Source organism: Herpailurus yagouaroundi, unplaced genomic scaffold, assembly GCF_014898765.1.
Source record: "Herpailurus yagouaroundi ecotype Mexico unplaced genomic scaffold, PumYag 141, whole genome shotgun sequence".
NCBI lineage: Eukaryota > Metazoa > Chordata > Mammalia > Carnivora > Felidae > Herpailurus > Herpailurus yagouaroundi.
This window is the reverse complement of record NW_024412396.1, coordinates 10,183,459-10,205,383: the sequence shown is the minus strand read 5'-3', so window position 1 is coordinate 10,205,383 and position 21,925 is coordinate 10,183,459. Positions and strand designations below refer to the sequence as shown.

Genomic DNA, 21,925 nt, shown 5'->3' with positions numbered 1-21,925 from the left:
TGGAGCCAAGTGGCTGTCAGTCCCAATTCCGCCACTGACTCGGGTTGTGACCTTGAGTAAGACGCTTTGTCAGGCCCCAGAGTCTCAGGCTATAAAAGCAGGAGTAGGACTACAAGGCTCCGTAAGGTCTCTTCCATGTCTAACACAACACCATCCACACCCACAGTACTCCCCTTCCTGAATTTCTGCAGGCTCCAGTTGTGTCTTAGCCTTCAGATGCCCCAGTGCCGCCCTTAGGGATTCTGGCTGGCGATAACAACAGACAAAAATACTTGTGGCCCAAATCTCCCGACTGCAAAGCTACTGCCCTGGCCTCAACTTGGGCAGCACCCACCCCGCCTCCCCATCGCTCTTTCGGCGGTGGAGCAGTCACGCTTGCCAAAGTGGGCGTTCGATGGCTCGGCAGTCGGCTGATGGGGCCTAGGATCAGCGGCGCGGCGCAGGGCGCGCTCCCAATCGCTGGCTCCGGCCGCGCTCGCGGATCCGAGCTTTCCGGCTCCGCCCCGCGCGCGCCCGTCCCGCCGCACTGTCTCGCAGTCGCCGCCGCCGGCAAGTCCCGGCGCTGTCCTGCTGCGCTGTGGAGCCGGTAACGTGGCTGGACTGGGACGGGCGCTGAGTCGTGGGGGAACCCCGAAGGTGAGCTGTCCGGGATTCTGCGAGTGGAGGCTCTGCGGGCGCGAGGGGGCGGTGCCCGGGCTGCCTGCCCACTGGGAGGGATATCACACCCGGGCCTGCACTGGGAGTTGAGAGGCTTGGGGGTCCCCGGGGTGGTCGCGGCTGCCAAGTGGTGACGGAAGCCGGGACCCTGGGCGTGGGCATGGGTGGGGGGATTCGGTGTCGTGGTTGACGGGGCCGGAGCCCGCCGAGGAGGGACTGGAGTGGGGCGCCAGGACGGCTGAATGGCCAGTGCGGTCCGTCCTCTCCCCCGGCTCTGGGAAAGTCTGGTTTTATCCGAGCACAACAGGTAGGCGTGGACTCTGCCAGCCGGCGGGAGCCCGAGACTCCGGGCGTGCCGGGAAGGTCGGAAGGTCGGAGCCCGCCGGGCCGGACCCGCCCAAGTGGCGCGCCTGCTGCGCCCCAGGTCGGTCAGCAGCGGGGCCCCAAGCCGGGCTTTGGGCGAGGTCCTCCGAGCACCCGCGCCTCACCCTCAAGAAGCGTAGTCAAGAGGTATCCCCTTCTACGCGAGAACTTTTTCCAGTCCTTCTCGCGAGGAAAGACTGTCTTTGCTGGGGTAGCATTTGTATCGTGTGAGGAGACGTTTCTTCTTACCGTACTCTTCGGCCCGCTAAACGTCATTTCAAGTGATTACAAAGTGTTTAGAAACTTAAGTACTTTACGGTGCTGACTAATGACCATAAATGTACCTCTGGCTGTTGAGATGATTTTCGTAACTTTCAAGTCCTGTAATAGGAGTCCAGTGATCGGAGCTCCTTCATTAAAGATCATAATTATACCTTATTTTTATGTACGTTCATTTATTCAAATATTCAGCATCTTTTATGTGTAGGCTTGGCACCCTGCAGGAACTCACAGCCTGGAGGAGACGCTGAAGGGGGGCGGGGGGGATGTGCCCACAAGTTCTGTTCAGGACTTTGGGGGAAGATAAGCGAGGTTAAAGTGCAAGGAGAGCAGAAATCTACTTAGAGCTGAGCACTAGGTGGGTGGGGAGAGAAGAATTATCTTGTTTCATTTTCTAAATGTTTTAGAAAGCGTTTCTTTGACAAAGTGATTTTAGATGTAAGACACATTTTAATGCCATCGATTTTCTTTTCTTTAATGGGGAAGCAGGCAGGGTTTATAACATAGGAACAGTGACCTTTGGAAAAAAGTATGGGAGGTTGGATTTGTCTTAGAATGCAGTTATTTTATATAGTTAACTATAATATAGGAAAAGACTTCTGACCTGAAAGGATACCTGAATTTAGGTTAAGCTCCTCCACTACAGTTTGTGGGTCTTAGGTCACTTTTCTCTTCCTTTCTCTTTGCGTATCATTGCATCTGCCTTTAATGACAGGAAATACATACTCCAGAGTACCTTAACATTTTTAAAAATTATGCAAATAATGAGTACATTCTCAAAGGAAAAAATTTAAGGGCTTTTATTTTAAGCAGTGTATCTGCTTTCCATCCCGCTTTACTTCAGAAAGGGGATTGAGACCATTTGTAACTTTTATGAGCGTTTCTTAATTATCTTATGAATAGAATAAAGATTAAACTGGATTTGTTTAGGCCTCTTACTATTCTAAAATTCTTTTATTCTAAATCCTGGAAAACTAGTTTAATGATCTCTGCATTTCAAAACAAAACAATGCTTTTTAGGATCATCTATCATGAGTCATGAATGCTTGGGCTTTTTTTTTTTTTTTTAAGATTTTATTTTTAAGTAATCTCAATTTGTGGAGCTCAAATTTAAAATCCCAAGATCAAGAGTCATATGCTCCACCCACTGAGCCAGCCAGGGGTCCCCTCCTCTTTTTTAAAAATAGTAACAAAAGGATTATTTCTAGAAAAGTAGCATAAGGTAGCATTATTAAAGCCCTATGTTTATGATACCTGCCTCAGAAATTGGAGCCACGTATGTGACAGGGAGGAGGGAAAACTTCTACAGGGTGATAATTCTAAATATTTGAAGCTGAGCATACACTTTCACTAATCTTAAAACTGTAGTATGGCTCTAATTTCAATAAATAAAATGTTTTATGTGTGTACTTTTTCAGTAACATAGTTGTACTTACTGCCCAGATAATGCTTCTTTGTGGGTAAATATACAACAGCATCTATTTATATCCTTTTCTGTTGTGTTTGTAGGTATCTATATGATGAATATATGTATGTTTTTGTGTATATATGCAAAATATTCCTCACTTTTCCACTACATTTTTTATTTAAGTAAAATTATCAGAAAGTTGATTACCTATGAAACAGCAGAAACAAAATTATTTGAAATATTTTAGGAGGAGAGCTGAAAAGAAAAAAAAAAGAAAGAAATACATGTACAAAATCTTAATTCCAGTGTCTAAAGGCTCTGGAAAGTTTTTTTCTTAACTCATGTGGCAGCAAAATATAACATTACTTTGTATTTAACATTATTAAATACAGTCATTATTTAATCCCACCTTGTGTTTTATCTTTTGCTGCACAAATATCAGTGAGTTTGATTGATGGAGTGCTGCCCCAGACTGTCTTGGGGAGTTAGAGGTAATAGTATGTTCACTCTGTTACTTAGGTTGGGCCATGAGGATAGCAGTCAGAAGGCAGAGTAATAATGGAGTTGTTCCAGGGAGATGTACTTGTAAAGTTAAGAGCTTAGCTGAGCATCTGGCATGGGGTAAGAAGCAGTGTCTGCCAATAAAATCCCTCCAGTAAGGCTCCAAGAAGTTCTGAAATGTAGCTAAATTCTAGGCTGGGTATTCTATAAGCTATGTTGTGAATTAGAAGTGGGGAGCCATGAGGAAAAGCCAAGATATCAGACCATAGTGTGGATTAAGGGTGATTCTGTGAATGCTAACTTTGATGTGAGAGCCACAAACAGTTTGCAGAGGGGAAACAGGGGACTCTAAGGCAGGCAGGGTCTAATGGCTAAACCCAAGAAGTCCTAGGTGATGGATTGCATGAGCAGCAAATACAAGGATAGCGTTATTTGGAAAATTGGTCAAGGATTCCTGGCCTCAACTGAGCTAGAGAAATAATGAATGGCATCTTGCACACACTTTGCTCTTGTACTTAGTAGTCTCATGTTGCCCTGCTTTTTAAAATGTCTATACTTTATCAAATAGTATTTTGGTCACTTCCATCACTGTTAGCAGTCTGTTTTGACTTCTTCCTGGTCTCAATGACTTTGCTTCTTTACTTTTAATATGGTGCTCTATTCCAGCCTAGCTAGAATCCAGATAAGTCATGTCTAAACTGAAATGAATAAGCTGTGAGGGACCAAGAGACTTTGGTCAGTAAAGTTCATGATCTTTGAAACAATTATTTACTGTATATCCTTTAAACACACACACATACACACAAAACTATGTTTTCTTGTTACTGGAGTCTCAGTGAGGTACCATGTAGTGGGATTGTTTAGATAGTTATTTTCAGATGAGTGAGGTGGGAGATAAGAATAAGTTTTGTACCTTAAAATCTACCATGTGTCACTCCTCAGTGTCCAGAATGGAATCTGTCTTCCCAGCGGGAGATGGAAGAGTTGGTCTGTGGAACAGAGTGATAAAAATTGTCAAGAATATCCAAAGACTAAACTAACACTGTTGGTACTTCTTGATTTACATCTAGATGAGAAAAGAGCCCTTTTAAAGTTGATGTCTCTAGAAGACCTCACACTTTAACATAAAGCCTCAAAGTACTAAAGACGTAAGAGGAGAACGAAGTGATAAAAAAGAGCAACAAAGTTGTAATGATTAGATGCTTGAGTTGGTATGGCAGTAACTGTCAGCGATTAGAGAGACTTTATGCAGCGGCTGTATGAAGTAGTTGAAGGAACATGGACACTGAAATCAGACAGGTGTAAGCATTATCTTATTCCACTTAAATGACGTCTTGACCTTGGACACATTTCTTGTTACCACCATCTGTAAAATGAGGGTAATAATATCTAAGTTTCAGTGTTATGAGGATTAAAAGTTTCTAGTAAGTAAATTGTCAAAAAATGTTAGTTCCTTTTCCATTCACTGTCTTAGAGTTGGTCTCTCCTGCTCAGTTCCCCCCTCCCTCCCCCACAATACTTCCTTTATCCTTTACGGGTTTCTCTTTTGTAATCTGGAGGCAGAGTTGCCAGAGCCAGCAGTACTTCTTCAGTAAGGCCCCCATTGGCAATCTCCCTCACTGAATTCAGTTTCTGTCGTTGTTCTCATCCCGAACACTAGTAATCTGCAGCACTTCAGAAAAATAGAGGAGGAAAGCAAAGTATGCCTCATCCCCACTTGTGGCACCCCTTATGCCAGTTTATACATTCCCTGTAACTCCTGTGTCTTTCCTCTGTCATCCTAACTTCTCTATCTCATAGGATGTGTTCTCCATTGGTTCCTGGAGCTGCATGTATCTGCCATTCTTGTTGGCTTGTAGTATGAGCAATAGCAGCATTCTCCTCATTCCTAGCCAGTTTGCAGGAAACACTCTTGGAATCTTGCTATGCTTGATGTATTTTCATTATATATTAAAATAAGATAGTGCTGTGAATGGGCATGTTACAAGTTAGCCTTTTGTGATATGGCAAGAAACATGGATTAAGTTTTTATGAGAATTTATATTCAGAATTCCAAAAAAAAAAAAAAAAATTCATGGTGCAGCAAACCATCTTCAGCTTGGAAGGAGTGTGATGTGAAACTTAATTATAAATATGAGTAACATACATTTTTATGTGAATTAATATACTAGGTTAATTAAAAGTATCTTTTCTCCCTTTATTCATAATCCGGAAGTAGATAAGAGAAGAGTCTATTTATATTTAGGATATGTAATGTTAGATACTTCAAAATATTAATCAGATATGGCCACTTGGGTTGCCTGGGTGGCTTAGTCAGTTAAGCGTCCGACTTGATTTTGGCTCAGCTCATATCTCGCAGTTCGTGAGGTAGAGTCCTGCATCCTGCTCTGTGCTGACAGCTCAAGCTTGCTTGGGATTCTCTCTCTCCCTCTTTTCCTGCCACCACCCAGCTAGCACTCTCTCTTTTTCTCTCTCAAAATAAATACGTAAACATTAAAAAAAAAAAAAAAAGAAATGGCCACTTTTAAGTAGGTGTGACATTGACTTGTTATATAGTTTTCTAATAAAAATCCTATCATAGTATGAACACAAAGGAATATTTAAATTTCTTGCTTTATAGTATTTAATGATTAGTGTTTCAAAGATTGTGTTCTATAGAATACTAGTTTCACAACATTCCCAGCTGGGGCCAAAAAAAAAAGAGAAAGAGGTAGTCTGGGGAGAGGTCTGTAATTAAAATATCAAATGCTATGTATGTATGCCCTCCTGGCAGTATATAGTACATATTACCATATTACACCTATGGAGACTCTCTGTCGGAAAGAAAAGTGCCAATGTGGCATTTCCCAAAAGAATTTGGTTTTTGGACCCCCCCTCCCCGCCCCCAGACACTTAGCCTCATCCTTTGGCGTTACTGTTCTGCAGAACACTTTAGGAAACATTGCTTTACCTCTTGGACCCTCTCTTAATATGTAAGCTTCTATACTTGTAGTTTTCATAATTATAATTTTTTTAAAGTAAATATTGCCCCAACATGGGGCTCGAACTCATGACCCCAAGATCAAGAGTCACATGATCTTGACTGAGCCATCTTGACTGGGCTCAGTTGGTTGAGCATCCACCTTCAGCCCAGGTCATGATCTCACAGTCGTGGATTTGAGCCGCAAGTCGGGCTCTGTGCTGGAGCCTGGAGCCTGCTTCAGATTCTGTGTCTCCCTCTCTGCCCTTCCCCTGCTTACATTCTGTCCATGTCTCTCAAACTTGAATAAACCTTAAGAAAAATTAATAAAATAAAATAAAATCCTCCTTATTGTAATCTAGCCTCAGTATTCTTATCTGTAAATTAGTAGTGCTAGTAGATATTTTATGGTGGCAGTTAAATGAAAAATCCATTTATTACAGCACCCCAGCCTTTAGAGATTCTGATTCATTTGTTTTAGGCTTGGGTTTTGTTTTGTTTTGTTAAGTGTATTTATTTATTTTTGAGAAAGAACATAATCACGGGAGAGGCAGAGAGAGATGGGGAGAGAGAGGATCCCAAGCAGGCCCTGCACTGTCAGCACAGAGCCTGAAGTGGGGCTCAAACTCACCAGCCGTGAGATCATGATCTGAGCTGAAATCAAGAGTCAGATGCTTTACTGACTGAGCGACCCAGGCTCCCAGGTTTGGTATTTTCTTTAAAGCAGTTAGAGTCATGAACCACGAGTCTGCATTATTATAGGTCTGCTATTCTGACATGCTTAGTTGCCTTTAATTTTAACAATTTACCTATCTCCTCCTATATCCCCCCCTTGCTATTTTCCCAACACTCCCTTTTTTAATTGTTTGGACTCCTTATCCTTGGAGGAAGTAGGAGATGAAACTGATTTTGTGATTTACTGAAAGATGTAGGGGGAAATAGGTGGAGGAGTCCAAATGTAAAGTAATGATCTTGTCCCGTCCCCCTGCCATTTGTTCTGCACATTTTCTTTCTTACATCTTCGTGTAAAAACACGGTTTTTCCTCCCCGCCCCCCCCCCCCCCCCCCCGTGGAAAGGCTTCCTGGCATTGAGGAAAGAGAATGAGCTTTGTTGCCAAACAGACCTGGGTTTATTCTCTCAGTTCTACTATTTACTGACATCTTAATAATTTCTTTATCCATAAAATGGGGACCAATTATACCTTCCTTGCTTTCTTCCTTGTGGTGATTAGAGATGGTGTAAATTAAGCACTTAAAAAGTTGCTAGCTCAATGAGTAATAGCTATCATTGTCATTTTGTGATTTGGGAGTCTCTTAGGAAGATGAAAGACATAGCCAGGAACTACAACAGCAGGCTTATACATGTGTCCTCCTCATTTGTGACAGTACCAAGATGATGCTAACAAGTAGTATTGTGAATTTTAAAAGTTAGTAATCTATAACAGAAATTTAGTTTATTTATTGGTTATTAAGAATTTCAATTAAAAAGTTTTGAAATCTCTAAAAATTTGGAGATAGAGAACTTTATCCATAATGCTACGGATCTAGTAATTATGGTTAAGATTTTTGGATCATGATTTGGAAAAACACCAGAAGACTCTTGCCATCTAAGTGATAGCTGCAGAAGCCAAATATATTTTAAGAACCATAAATATAATGGAAAAAGTGCTATACTGAGAGGAAGCAGTAAAAGAATAGGAGAATTAATCATTAAAGGTTTCCTAAGGAAGTGATTTTTTTTTGAAAGAGGTCCAGTTTTTATTTCTTTAAAGGAGAAATACTTTTTTAAAAAAATACCGTATTTTTTTTTTTTAATTTACATCCAAGTTAGTTAGCATATAGTGCAACCATGATTTCAGGAATAGACTCTTTAATGTCCCTTACCCATTTAGCCCATACTCATATTTAAGAGTCTCTTATGTTTTGTCCCCCTCCCTGTTATATTATTTTTGCTTCCCTTCACTTGTGTTCATCTGTTCTGTGTCTTAAAGTCCTCATATGAATGAAATCATATGATATTTGTCTTTCTCTGACTAATTCCACTTAGCGTAATACTCTCTAGTTTGATCCATGTAGTTGCAAATGGAAACATTTTATTCTTTTTGATTGCCGAGTAATACTCCATAGTATATATATACCACATCTTCTTTATCCATTCATCCATCGATGGACACTTGGGCTCATTCCATACCTTGGCTGTTGTTGATAGTGCTGCTATAAACATTGGGGTGCGTGTGCCCCTTTGAAACAGCATACCTGTATCCCTTGGATAAATACCTAGTAGTGCACTTGCTGGGTTATAGGGTAGTTCTATTTTCAATTTTTTGAAGAACCTCCATACTGTTTTCCAGAGTGGCTGCACCAGTTTGCATTCCCACCAACAATGCAAAAGAGATCCTCTTTCTCTGCATCCTCACCAACATCTGTTGTTGCCTGAGTTGTTAATGTTAGCCATTCTGACAGGTGTGAGGTGGTATCTCATTGTGGTTTTGATTTGTATTTCCCGGATAATGAGTGATGTTGAGCATTTTTTATGTGTCTGTTGACCATCTGGATGTCTTCTTTGTTGAAGTATCTATTCTTGTCTTTTGCCCATTTCTTCCCTGGATTATTTGTTTTTTGGGTGTTGAGTTTGATAAATTCTTTATAGATTTTGGATACTAACCCTTTATCTGATGTGTTGTTTGCAAATATCTTTTCCCATTTCATTGGTTGCCTTTTAGTTTTGCTGATTGTTTCCTTTGCTGTGCAGAAGCTTTTTATTTTGATGAGGTCCCAATAGTTCATTTTTGCTTTTGTTTCCCTTGCCTCTGGAGACATGTTGAGTAAGAAGTTGTTGCTACCAAGGTCAAAGAGGTTTTTGCCTGCCTTCTCCTCGAGGATTGTGATGGCTTCTTACATTTAGGTCTTTCATCCATTTTGAGTTTATTTTTGTGTATGGTGCAAGAAATGGTCCAGGTTCATTTTTCTGCATGTTGTTTTCCAGTTTCCCAGCATCACTCGCTGAAGAGACTGTCTTTATTCCATTGGATATTCTTTCCTGCTTTGTCAAAGATTAGTTGGCCATACGTCAGTGGGTCCATATTCTGTTCCATTAATCTGAGTATCCGTCTTTGTGCCAGTACCATACTGTCTTGATGATTACATCTTTGTAATGCAGCTTGAAGTCTGGAAGTGATTTTTGTTTTAAGCTGAATTTTAAAATGCTGAGTTTATTTAGAAAGAAGCAAGGTATTTTAGATTCAAAGATGGAATAAATACAAGATTTAAAAATAATGAAGATAAAACTGTATTAAAGAACTCTAAAATTACAAAAGATTTTCTTCAGTATCCATTTTAGCCTAAAACCAGTGAAGTGCAGTGGTTCATTGTGTCAGCAAACTAACTTTAGGACTATGCCTAGAGATATTTAAAGTAGGATTACAAAAAGACCTCCATTTTTCTTTACCAGCCTCCCTCTGGCAACATTATAAGCATGCTCTGTAACTTGTGAGTTGCTATTTTGTAACCTATAATTTTGCAAAGCCAGAATCACAGGTCAAAGAGAATCTTAATTTAGGTCAGAATAGAATGAGCCACCTTCTTTCTAGAGTAATGCTAATTACTGTTTTGCTTTGTGTTTTTTGGAAAAGTTTGGATTTTAAGATTTATGTATGTTTCCTAAATTGTGGGAGATCCTGGAGGGTTTTTTTGTCTTACTTTATGCTTTTTGGACAAAACTGAGAAACTAAAGACTGGAGGCTGTGTTGAAGCTGTTGTGGTATCTTTTGGAGAAGTGAAAATTGAAGGAAGGACAGTAACTGAAAGTGAAGTATGATATATTTCAAAACTTAAGGCCTGATACATTCTGGAATTGGTTTCATTTACTGTGTAGTGGCTTGTTCGTTTTGTAAATTGGTCTTCATTCTCTGGGGGAAAAAAAAACTAGCAAACCCAACAGATGTATCTTATTTTGTTTGTTGTTGTCTCTGACTATTTGTGATCTTTCCACTTTTCCCTTTTCAAAATGATATAATGAATCTTTTTAAGAAACAAAATGACCAAAAAGATTAAGAAGATTCTTTTTCCCTGTAAATTTTAACCATAATTTTAAATATGTTCCCATACCTACCAAAACAGATCTTTAAACCTTAGATAGAGAAAATCATGTTAATGCTACATGTTTTGTTCTGTTTTGTGTTATCCTTAAAATTGTTGAAGGTGCTTAAACTTTTTTGCCTGTGTAAATTTGACATTAACTCATTTTCAGATGGAAAATTAGCCCTTCATGATAAGACTATTAACTTCTCTTGGAGATGGCTTTGGAGTAAGTTACTCTAGCAAACCGGGGCCTTGGAGATTTGGCCTCCTGTGGTTTCTCTTTCTGTCAGCAGTTAACAATATTTATACATATGTATTACTCTAGAGCAATAAAGTCATTGGCTTGAGAACACTAGACAGATTATAGACATTAGACTTTCCTACACTAAGTCAAATCTTTGAAGACTGAATATGTTATTTAAATCGAATCATATGGGGGTGCCTGGGTGGCTCAGTCAGTTGAGCATCCGACTTCGGCTCAGGTCATGATCTCCTGGTCTGTGAGTTCGAGCCCTGTGTCGGGCTCTGTACTGAGAGCTCGGGGCCTGGAGCCTGCTTCAGATTCTGTGTCTCCCTCTCTCTCTGCCCCTCCTCTGCTCATGCTCTCTCTGTCTGTCAAAAATAAATAAACATTAAGAAAAATTTTTTAAAAATCGAATCATATGAATTTGCTGATATTCAGCCATTTCTTGACCTATAAAAATGGCAGTTCGTATAATTCAGTTAATAGCTTAGTTGTTCTTAAACTTTTCCATTAAACTAGTATTCTTCCCAGTAGAAAGGAGTGACTTTTTTTTAAAAGAAGCCTAGAAAGGTTTGTCATGCTTAGAATTTCTCTGAAGTTTCATGTTTTATCTTGAAACACTATTAATTTTGCCTTCTAGTGCATATTGAATGCATATTTATTTTAGTATAAAATGATGTGTTAATATCGGAGGAAATGGTTAAGTAAAATTTTATCCTCCAATACAATTCTGTTGGCACTCTGCTGGGGTTTTCCCACTTGGAGAGACACAGTGCCTTAGAATGGTAGGACTGTACCTTAGGGCCTTAGGTCTAGTACACAGTGCCTGCTTTTCTCAGTATAGACTTGACGGATGAAAATTATGACTGAGTCACTGGGAGTATCTGGCATACATAAAATACAAACAGTTATCACAAAGGAAGTAAACAGTGCCTCAGAGAAATGTATGGTCTAAAAAGCATTGAAGGGCATTTGTAAGCTTAGTTCAACTATTGGTTTTATGTTAGCATATATAATATTTGACGGTAAAGTAATATTCATGTGTATATTTTTAAAATACAGAGTAAGTGGCCATAACAGGTACATGTTACTGTTTCTCCATGAGACAGCTTACTTAGGTCTGGAAATTACCATTGTGGTGTATTTTGATTAATACTTTAGGCTGCATTTTATTCATTGAGATTAATAGTACACACTAATCTTATTAGATATCCTGAGAAATCGTTTGGGTAACTTTTATTCCTAGATTCTCAAACTTATTAAAGTAAGGAATTTGGTGCTCAATTTTTAGGAAACAGTATGATGGTCTTTTATTCCATGCTATCCACAAATTGTCTACAAGTTCTAAGCTTTTTAAGAATTTGATTTGAAGGCATCTGAGGGGCTTGATTGAATGCTTGAGTAGCAGGATAGTATGTAGTGGTTAAAGCACATGTATATAGAGTCAGATTGCTCATGTGTATGTCCAGGTTCATTGTGACCTTAGGAAGCTGCTTAGTTTCTCTGTGCCTCAGTTTCCTCATCTAAAAATAGCTAGCTGCCTCATGAACAGTCTGTGAATTATTCAAGAAAATGTAAAGCACTTATAGTAAGTTGCCAATAAATGTTAGCTTCTGTCAAAAATAATAGCAAGCATTACTGTGGGAGCTGTAGTTTTACGAATTTTTTTTAAGTAGCATAATTGTTGTTTGAAAAATATATTGTAATATATGTTCACTTTTAATAAACTAATTACTTTGTGATTGCAACAGAAACAGAAAAATGGGAAATAAGGGAAAATTAGAAAAATAAGCAGACTCCACATACATACAGTTCTAGGGTGTGATTATATTAAAACTTGTAGTAGATTGACTGCATTTGTATTCGTCTACCTAAAGTGAAACTTCAGGTAGTAATAGGAACATCTGTTATTTGCAGAAAGCATTTGCTTATCCCATTGATAGTGCATATGTGGAGATCACAGGTGCATTTTAGACTTTGGTGTTTAGATGTGGGATTACTTGGATGAATTTTCTACTTTTAGGAGTAACTTATGAGAGGAATGTATTGAAGACATTGGAGATAACTCTGTGCCCTGCTTATGGTCTCAAGCTTTTTACTGAATTATTTATTATTGCATTGTGTTAGCTATTTTGCTTCTTGATAGATCATTTTACACCACAATATTACTGCTGCCTAAGGAAAAAAAAGTCTCTTCAGCAGTCCTAATGACCTCTAAAAAGGGTAATTTGATTCTTAAGATAGAATTTTGACTTGCCGTGGTGGTTATAAGAAATTTTCTCTATGATATTGAGGTAATATTTTTTCCTCATGCAATCATAGATATTGAATGCAAACTTGCCTTTCATCTTCTGTATACTTAGAAGTTTTCTTCCAGAAATTGTTTCTCTAGTATTTATTAACTTTATAATTATTTGTGTGTATTTTGGTCAGGTGGCTTCGATAATTTAAGGAGGGTTAAAAAATTTTTTTTATTAAGTTTATTTATTTTTGAGAGAGAGCACAGGGGAGGGGCAGATAGAGAGGGGGGATAGAGGATCCAAAGCAGGCTCCTTGCTGACAGCAGGTAGCCTGATGCGGAGCTTGAACCCATGAACCACGACATCCTAACCTGAGCCAAAGTCAGACACTTAACCAGCTAAGCCACCCAGGCTCCCCAAGGAGGGTTTTTAAGGCAAGAATCTAAAACTTCATGTCTCTGTAAAAGTGAATTTGTTAGCACCATTGTTTATATTGTTCTTGTTCTTTAAAATTGACATTTCCAAAAATAACCTAATATTTACTTTTTTTTTCCTTTTTTTTGAGGACTGTCAGTACAGGTTATGGGTGGTATCCAGTAGGCAGGCAGGACCCACTGGGAGGGGACAACCGAGATGGCTAAAGCAGCACCCTGGGTTGGTGGGTATGGATTGGTAAAAGCTGTCTTTTGGGCTCTGGGGCAGCATCATAGTCAGAATCTAGAATATTAGCCCAAACCAGAGGGACACAAGCAAGATAAAGAGTAGGAGTTAAAAACTTAACATACCTGGGGGCACCTGGGTGGCTCAGTTGATTGAGCGTCCGACTTCAGCTCAGGTCATATCTCACAGTTTGTGAGTTTGAGCCCCGCATCAGGCTCTGTGCTGACATCTCAGAGCCTGGAGCCTGTATCGGATTCTGTGTCCCTCTCTCTCTGCCCCCTAACCCACTCACGTTCTGTCTCTGTCTCTCTCAAAAATAAATAAACGTTAAAAAAAAATATTAAAAAAAAAACCTGAAGAAGTCGGCAAGTAATGTAAGTCAGTGTGGCAGCTGTGGCCTGCTGGAGAGTCCCTCTCTTAAATTCAGCCATTTGTTGCTGTATGGGGATAGGGACCCAGGTTTTTGTGTAGAATCTTACATTTAAATGTTAGTAAGTCATTTTTTCCACCGATAAGTTACAAGCTAAATTTGGCCAACAGGGTACCAGTTTGTAACTACTGTCTCTTAAGGGGGCTTTTTTCAAGTTTATAATAATCTTGATGATCTGAAACTATAGATAATTTTATATCAGTAAACTCTCTGGGAGTAAAAAATGAATAAAGGAAAGAAAAGCCTTCCCCATGTCTCCCATCTGATTTTCTAATACATCTTTACTTCTCTCTAATACATCTTTGGCTTCTCTATAAAAGATTGAGATTTATTTGGGGGAATATTAGCTATGTATTAATATCTCTTAGTTTAATTACCTGTAGCATTCTGACTGTATTTCCATGCAATTCTAATTATCTGTTTCTATTTAGCTGGGAGCTTTATATAATACATCAAATTTATTTTTGATACATTATTGAACAGGTGCCTTCCCTATTTAGTGTTCTTGATGATAATTGTCTTTCCTTTAAGTAGTAGTGATGATTTTTTTTTTTTTAGTGTTTATTTATTTTTGAGAGAGAGAGAGTGTGTGTGTGAGCAGGGGAGAAGCAGAGAGAGAGGGAGACAGAGTATCCAAAGCAGGCTTTGTGCTAGTCACAGAGAGCCTATCAAGGGGCTCGAACTCACGAACCGTGAGACCATGACCTGAGTCGAAGTCAGACGCTGAACTGACTGAGCCACCCAGTGCCCTGATGATTATTTTTTAAAAACCAGTTTGTGTGTTTTTTCTTAAACTTTTCCCTTTAAAAAAAAATTTAAAGTAAACTCTGCCCTCAAAGTGTGACTCGAACTCAGGACCCCAACATTAAGAGTCTCATGCTCTACCACTTAGCCAGCCAGGCATCCTGCTTGTGTGTTTCTTCATTTCTTAACTAATTCTTCCAACTTTCTATTGTGATCTTTTTAAAAAAACAGAAAAAAATGAAGAATAGTGAAATAACTGTTCACATACCCACTATCTACATAAAGCTGTTTAACATTTTGGGGCGTTGGGTGGTTCATTCGGTTAAGTGTATGACTTCCGCTCAGGTCATGATCTCATGGTCTGTGAGTTCAAGCCCCATGTTGGGCTCTGTGATGACAGCTCAGAGCCTGGAACCTGTTTTGGAATCTGTCTGCCTGCCTCTCTCTCTCTCTCTCTTTCTCTCTGTCTCTCCCTCTCTCCCCCTCTCCCCCCCTCCCCCTCCCCGACTCGTGCTCTGTTTTGCTTTCAAAAAAAATTTTTTTTTAAAAAGCTGTTAGCATTTTACTATATTTTATGGCTAATTGATTTACTTATTCAAAAATGAGTTGCAGACACGCTGCTTTACTGCTGTAAATTTGAGCGTGCTCCTAAAAATAAAAGATTCTGTAATCCGAATGTCATCTTACAAGTGTGTGTGTGTACACTTACATGTTATTTATGTTCTGGAAAGTGTATGCCCAGGACATGCTCATGAATTAAAACAAACAAACAAACAAAATCTTCTCTATCTTTTTTAATTTGCTACAACAGGAGTGAAGGCTACTTTGGATCTGGGTCATAGCAGATATGATCTTTATTGCTACAATCCCTGGGCACCATCCATCCAAGTACCTTCAATAATAGGACTTTGCTTTCACAAGGTTCACGGAAATAAGGAGACTATTCTGATAGAGATGAGACTTTTTCCTAAAACTCCTAGCTTCAAGCTACACAGAATATTAAGCTAGGGGAACAGATGCTAATAGGAATAAGTCCTTTTAAATCGCTAGGTAAAAGACAGAATATATGCCCAGGGAGATATATGATAGAAATTTAGTAGGAGGTCTGGATATTTGGTCATTTGTTGATTTGTACTCATGACTCATTTTATTTTAGTGAAAGGGTATTTATCCTACAAAGAAAATGGAAAACTAATACTTGAATAGCCCAAACTAAAAATTTTCAGGATTTTAATGAAATTTCTCTTCTGTTTAGCAAGTTTTTGTATCTGTGTATGAATAATGCCTGAATATCTGTTTTGTCTACTCTCTAAAAAAGGAGTCAAAGGTGGATTTTGTGTCATTGTTAAGAGTTTGGGATTGGTATTTCCCAGTTTCACCCCAGAGCTATTAGAAAAAATATTGTCACTTTAATTATGCTTCTGTGTTTTCTGTGGAAGATTCAGTATTATGATTGCCTTCCTTTTTACTCTCCTTTTAAAATATGTTCTTTTCCTCTATTACAGATTTTTTTCTTAGGTATATCAACTGAAGTTTAATGAGAAGAATTGTGACCAGCTAGGAGAATTTTCTGCAAGGAATGGAATTAGCTCATAGCTTATTGCTGAATGAAGAAGCGTATAATCAACTAGGTGAAGTTCAGAGGGCAGAGTTTATTTTTGATTGGTTGAGATATTTGGAGAAGCTCTTGCTGGCAACCAGCAGGGTGGGTAAAATTGCAAAAACTGTTTTTGTGTGTGTTTTTTTAAAATGCTGGATAATGTTTAGTTCCTTTGGTTTGCTTTTCTAGTTCTACACAGAATAAATTAGCTTTCAAATGGTATACATTATTGAGAGTTTATAATGAAATATTACAAGAAATTTGTTCTTTCAAAAAGCAGGAAGAAGTCAGCCAATATTTTTTATATTACTTAAAATATGTATAAAAATATAAACTACTATGAACCACATTTTATTAGATTTCATTTTCATTATCTTGTTCACCTTCATATGCATGAAGCCCTTGTGTAAGATACTGCTAAATATTGTAATGGGAGTTTTAAAAAGTTTGAGCTCTTTAAGGAGAATGTAATTGGAGAAGTCTTTTAGTAAACATATTCACTTTTAAGCTTATGAAATAAGTATCAGAAAAAAAGACACGCTCATATTTTCACCTGTATCCAGCATTTGTTAACGTTTTGCCACATTTGACTGATTTACCAAGCCATGTGAGGTGGTTTTACACCTAAATACTTCTGCATACATCTACTAAAAATGAGGATATTCTCACAATATCATATGCAATGCAAAAGCGGTGCAAAGACACTACTCATGGAAACATTTGGAATTTAATAAGGCAAAAATCCATACACTAACAAATACTTCATTGTAGGAGCTTAGACCTTAGTGGTCACCTGAGTACCGTTACTGCTGTAATGATACTCTGTACTCCTTTTTCAGAGAGCAGACAAGTAAAATGGAGTAACATTACTGGCATTAAATGCATAAGTTTGCAAAAAGAAAATTGCACTAAACTTAGAAAAAGATCTAAGTAAAACAAATAATCATTCATGACAAGGTCAACTTTAGTGATCGATTATACATTGCTCGTGTACATATACATATGGCAGAGGCTTAATAGTTAGAATATGACTTTGCTCTACCTTTCACAAGAAAAAGATTTAGAAGAAATAGAGCCCTTGTCTTTCTTTACAGAGACTCCAGTGTATATTGACCCAGAAATTATTTTTTAGAGATATCCTCAGGGCAACGAACTACCTGTTCGTGTGGTATAGATGACTACATCACCAACTGATCTGTAATTTTTTGTCAAAATAATTTTGCATTTTTCTAGAGTTTTTAATTCTTAAATATATGAAAGAAAAATCGTATTAGAGGATTACATGTAATTATGTTGACTTTGAATTGTCTTTTTGTTACCTTCCTTTCTAGAGTGATGTAAGGGAGAAACAGAAGACTCTGGTAGAACAGCTCCTATCTTTGTTGAACAGCTCTCCAGGGCCTCCTACCCGCAAACTGCTGGCTAAAAATCTGGGAATTCTTTATAGTATTGGAGACACGTTCTCTGTTTATGAGACAATCGATAAATGTAATGATCTTATTCGTAGCAAAGATGATTCTCCAAGTTATCTTCCCACCAAACTGTAAGTTAAATATTAAAATTGAACATAAAATAGTGCTTCCTTGTGGTATCATTTCTCTAAAGAACCCAAACTACTTGTACCCAAACTGAATACAAATTATTTCACTCATTTTTTTAAATCTAACTTTTAAAAAACATCTAACATTTTTCCACTGACTGTTCTAAAAAATATTTTAGGCATATTTGAAGTCTTGATTTGGGAATCAAAACTCTCACTAAAAATTTAGCAGTTGAAGACTCGTAAATATAGAACACAAACTGGTGGTTGCCAGAAGTAAGGGATAATGGGGGGACAGGTGGAATAGGTGAAGGGGATTAAGAGGTACAAACTTACAGTTATAAAAATAAATAAGTCATGGGGATGAAAAGCACACCATAGGGAATATAGTCCATAATATTGTAATAGTTTTGTATGGTGACGGATAGTGACTGCATTTATTGTAGTGAGCATTTTGTAATGTTTATAATTGTCGAATCACTGTGTTGTACACCTGAAGCTAATATATGTCAACTATTAAAAAAAAAGTGTTTAAAGATACATACAAAAAATCTTAGCAGTTGAGTGTTTAAGAAAAAGAGATTTTAAATTCTCCACATCTTGGGTGTTCTTTCAATTTGTTAGTTCTTATTAGTAAAAATTAATAGTAACTACAATATAGAAAAATACTCTTCCGAGCTCCTGAAAAAAACAGCTTAGAATTTTTCAGTGTATTATTCAGTTCATTTTTTCATCTGTTATTTTAGAGAAGGCAGTTTGCCATGTATGGTTCCACAGTAGTTATTTTACAGAAATTTTTGTTGATCTTTTAGCTTATAACAGGATATATCTTCCCATACAGGTTTCAGACTTCAGACTTGATAAGAACATTATTTCCTATTTTACTTATCTTTTATCTTTAAGAGTATCTTCGATTATCTAATAATATATGTGGGTCAATTGTATGAAAAATTACTTTATAAAATTTGAGGGAATGGAATCTTTGGGCTGAGGTTTAGATTATTTGAAGATACATCTTTTTAAAATTCTTGTTATTGAAAGTATAATTATTTGATACTCATGCAAGTGTTATGCCTTAGGATTTAACTGTGGAGTCGATTCTGGGCAATTTTATCCTTTAAAGGTAAAATTAAATAGTCGCCTTTAATAGTCTAAGATTTTTTTTTCCTTTTTTTTTCCCTCGTGACTGATTTCTAATTTAAATGTTGTTTCAGTGCTGCTGTGGTATGTTTGGGTTCCTTGTACAAGAAGTTGGGGAGAATCCTGGTTAACACCTTTACCGATACAGTGGGGAATATTCTTAAAGCTATGAAGAGTGCAGAGGTGAGTGCAAGTTCAACCAAAGAATAAAAAGGTAGTATTATATAGGTTTTATGATTTCTTGAACCAATAAAATTTCTTTACATATGATAAGCATATGTAGGTATGTATATAAATTTATCCATAAAAATATTTCTGGGAGATGCACATAGGTACTTGGTATATTGAATCTTTATTACAAAGCCCATAATATGAGATTATAGATAAATTCAGATAGGCAAAAACTAAGGTATTTCTCTGGCAGACCCATCCCTGCTTCTTCCTCTCACATCACCTTTCCCCAATACTGCTTACTAGTACTACAGCAAGTGCTTGTCAATAAGGACAAGCTGCTCCTCCTCCACTTACTTGCTATCTCTCTTTCAAAATAAATAAAAATAAACTTTATTTTTTAAATGTTTATTTATTTTGAGAGAGAGAGAGTGTGTGACAGGGAGGGGCAGAGAAAGAGGGAGACCCAGAATCCGAAGTAAGTTCCATGCTTTGAGCTGTCAGCACAGAGCCTGACACAGGGCTTGAACCCATGGAACATGAGATCATGACCTGAGCCAAAGTGGACGCTCACCTGACTGAGCCACCCAGGGGCCCCTAAAAATAAACAAAAAAAAAATGTTTTTAATATAAAAATGTCATACCAGTTCTTGTTCTAACCTTACCTAGAAAAGAAGTCTAGAAAACAGCTCTGAAATAATTTAGAAAAATGCTGTCTAAACACATTTTTTTTTAATGCACCAAGATACAACATTGGAAAGTTCAAATGTAAAATATGCTAAATTTTGAGAAGAACATAGCTGATTTGGGGTGCCTGCCTGTCTCAGTAGCACATGCAACTTGCAATCTCAGTGTTGTGAGTTCAAACCCCATGTTAGGTGTAGATGTTACTTAAAAAAATAAAATCTTAAAAAAAAAAGAACATAGCTGATTCAAGAAGTGATGCTTATTATATAATACTGGTGATAGAATCTACTCAGGAATTCACTTCTGAGCAGTGGTTTGCTGAAAGATTAAAGAAAGTGATTTAGCAGAAGAGATTGTCCGCATCTTTAATCTTTTGTTTTTAGAGGAAATGTTTGTAAGAACTTTTATCTAGTGAGGAATGACCACCTTAAACTTTTTTCTGACTTCACTCCCATTAGTTAAGCTGTCTTCTTTCCAGGCCCTATAGTTAACAGAGAATTGCTGTATAGGTTTCTGAAATTGTAAAGTTATTGCTAAGGATTTTATTTCTTCTTATTTTTGTCTTTATGGTTTAGTTGATCAGGTACCACAACATGTTGGATATATCAAAAGGGTTCCCACCTTTGATCCATACCTTTCAGTAATAGACAACATAAAGTTGGGATAGAAGGAAATTCAGAAGTTTCACCTTAGGACCCATTTTGTTACGTCCACCTGTAATTATTCACTATTGTGCTCCTTTCAACAAAGATATTCAGAAATGAATATATAAATTAAAAACATCAGGGGCACCTGGGGTGGCTCAGTTGGTTAAGTGTCATACTCTTAATTTTGGCTCAGGTCATGACAAAGATGAACGAAGATGTTCATATATCTTTAAACAGATAAAATAAATTAATATTCCTATGAAAAGGATACTTGATGTTGATCTTGTCTTCTCTCAACTTTAGTTATCTTTAGTGGCCTTAACTTCCTGGGATATAGAAATCATTTGGGGGCATTTAGTAAAACATCAGTAACATGAGGAGCTACTATTTTTTGTGTGTGTTTACTGTGTGCCTGGCACTGTGGTGAATGTTTTCCCCACAAGGGTTTATTTACTTCTCATACTGGCTCTATGGGGTTCATCTTATCCTCATCTTCTAGATGGAGAAATAAGTAGGAACAATTTAAAGCCACACAGGTACTAAGGGTCAGAGCCAAAATTCAGACCCAGGTCTTTTTAAGTCTGAAGCCCAGACTTGTCCTCAGAGTTAAACTACTCGACTCATTAAATGACGTTAAAAGCTATGAAATCTACTGAGCATGTACTATAGGTCAGGTACTATTCTAAGTACTTTACCTATAGTAACTTGTTTGATCTCCACAATAGCCTTTGAGGTGGATACGTCCATTTAACAGATGAAGAAACAGTTTTGTCCAAGGTCACCCACCTGCTAGGTGGCAGACCCTACACTCTTACCATATTGCCTCATTAACAGCAACCATTTATTTAATGCTTAGCAACATGCAAGCTTTGTGCTAGGTACTTTTCATATAATTTCATTTAATCTTCACATCAACCCTTTGTATTGTGTTGAAATGTAATATAGACAACACTTTTCAAATAGTAAACTGCATAAAATAACAGCTGTTAATGTTGGGTGGGTTGGTTAGTGTACACAGATAGGTAAGTGTTTCACTAATGTAGGAGGTAAATTTTGATGCTAAATGCTGCTTTTCACAGTGAATTTCTTTTCTTACTATTTAAATTTCTTCTTTTTGGTAGTCTCAAGGTCGATATGAGATTATGCTGAGTCTACAAAATATATTAAATGGACTAGGAGCTGCTGCTATACCTTGCCACAGGGATGTTTATAAAGCTGCTAAATCCTGCCTGACAGATAGATCCATGGCTGTTCGTTGTGCTGCTGCAAAGGTAAATGGTCTAATAAGCAGAATTTCTCAAAATAAATATAAAGAAAATTAAATTAGTTCATCCCTGTGAAAACGCTAATAACAGCCACATGATCCTAAAGCTACAACCTTGGCAATCAGCTGAGACTAATCTTATGTTAGTATATGAGGAAACTGAGGCCCAGAGAATTCTATGGATTTCCCAAGGTTCTTCAAGTAGTTCACAGCACATTGTTGGAGGGTGGGGAATTCATGTTACCAGACTAAGTATTCCTTTCAGTCTACCATGCTTCTTCTCTGTAATTTTGTAAACTAAATTTTACATG

General features: G+C 37.8%; 1 protein-coding gene across 7 annotated transcripts in view; it reads left to right on the top strand.

Moving 5' to 3' along the window:
• The first annotated feature begins 523 nt into the window (after window positions 1-523).
• The window catches only part of HEATR5A (HEAT repeat containing 5A), a 122,586-nt gene continuing 101,184 nt past the window's right edge, over window positions 524-21,925 (top strand). For 5 of the 7 annotated variants that reach the window (XM_040476879.1, XM_040476882.1, XM_040476881.1 and 2 more), the window contains exons 1-5: window positions 527-636; window positions 16,071-16,270; window positions 17,497-17,708; window positions 18,920-19,028; window positions 21,472-21,621. In XM_040476879.1, coding sequence (XP_040332813.1) covers window positions 16,145-16,270; window positions 17,497-17,708; window positions 18,920-19,028; window positions 21,472-21,621 — 597 coding nt within the window. In that variant the 5' untranslated portion in view covers window positions 527-636; window positions 16,071-16,144. Of the gene's footprint in view, window positions 637-833; window positions 965-15,376; window positions 15,454-16,070; window positions 16,271-17,496; window positions 17,709-18,919; window positions 19,029-21,471; window positions 21,622-21,925 lie in introns of those variants that run through there. The other 2 variants (XM_040476877.1, XM_040476878.1) reach the window with 2 other exon arrangements.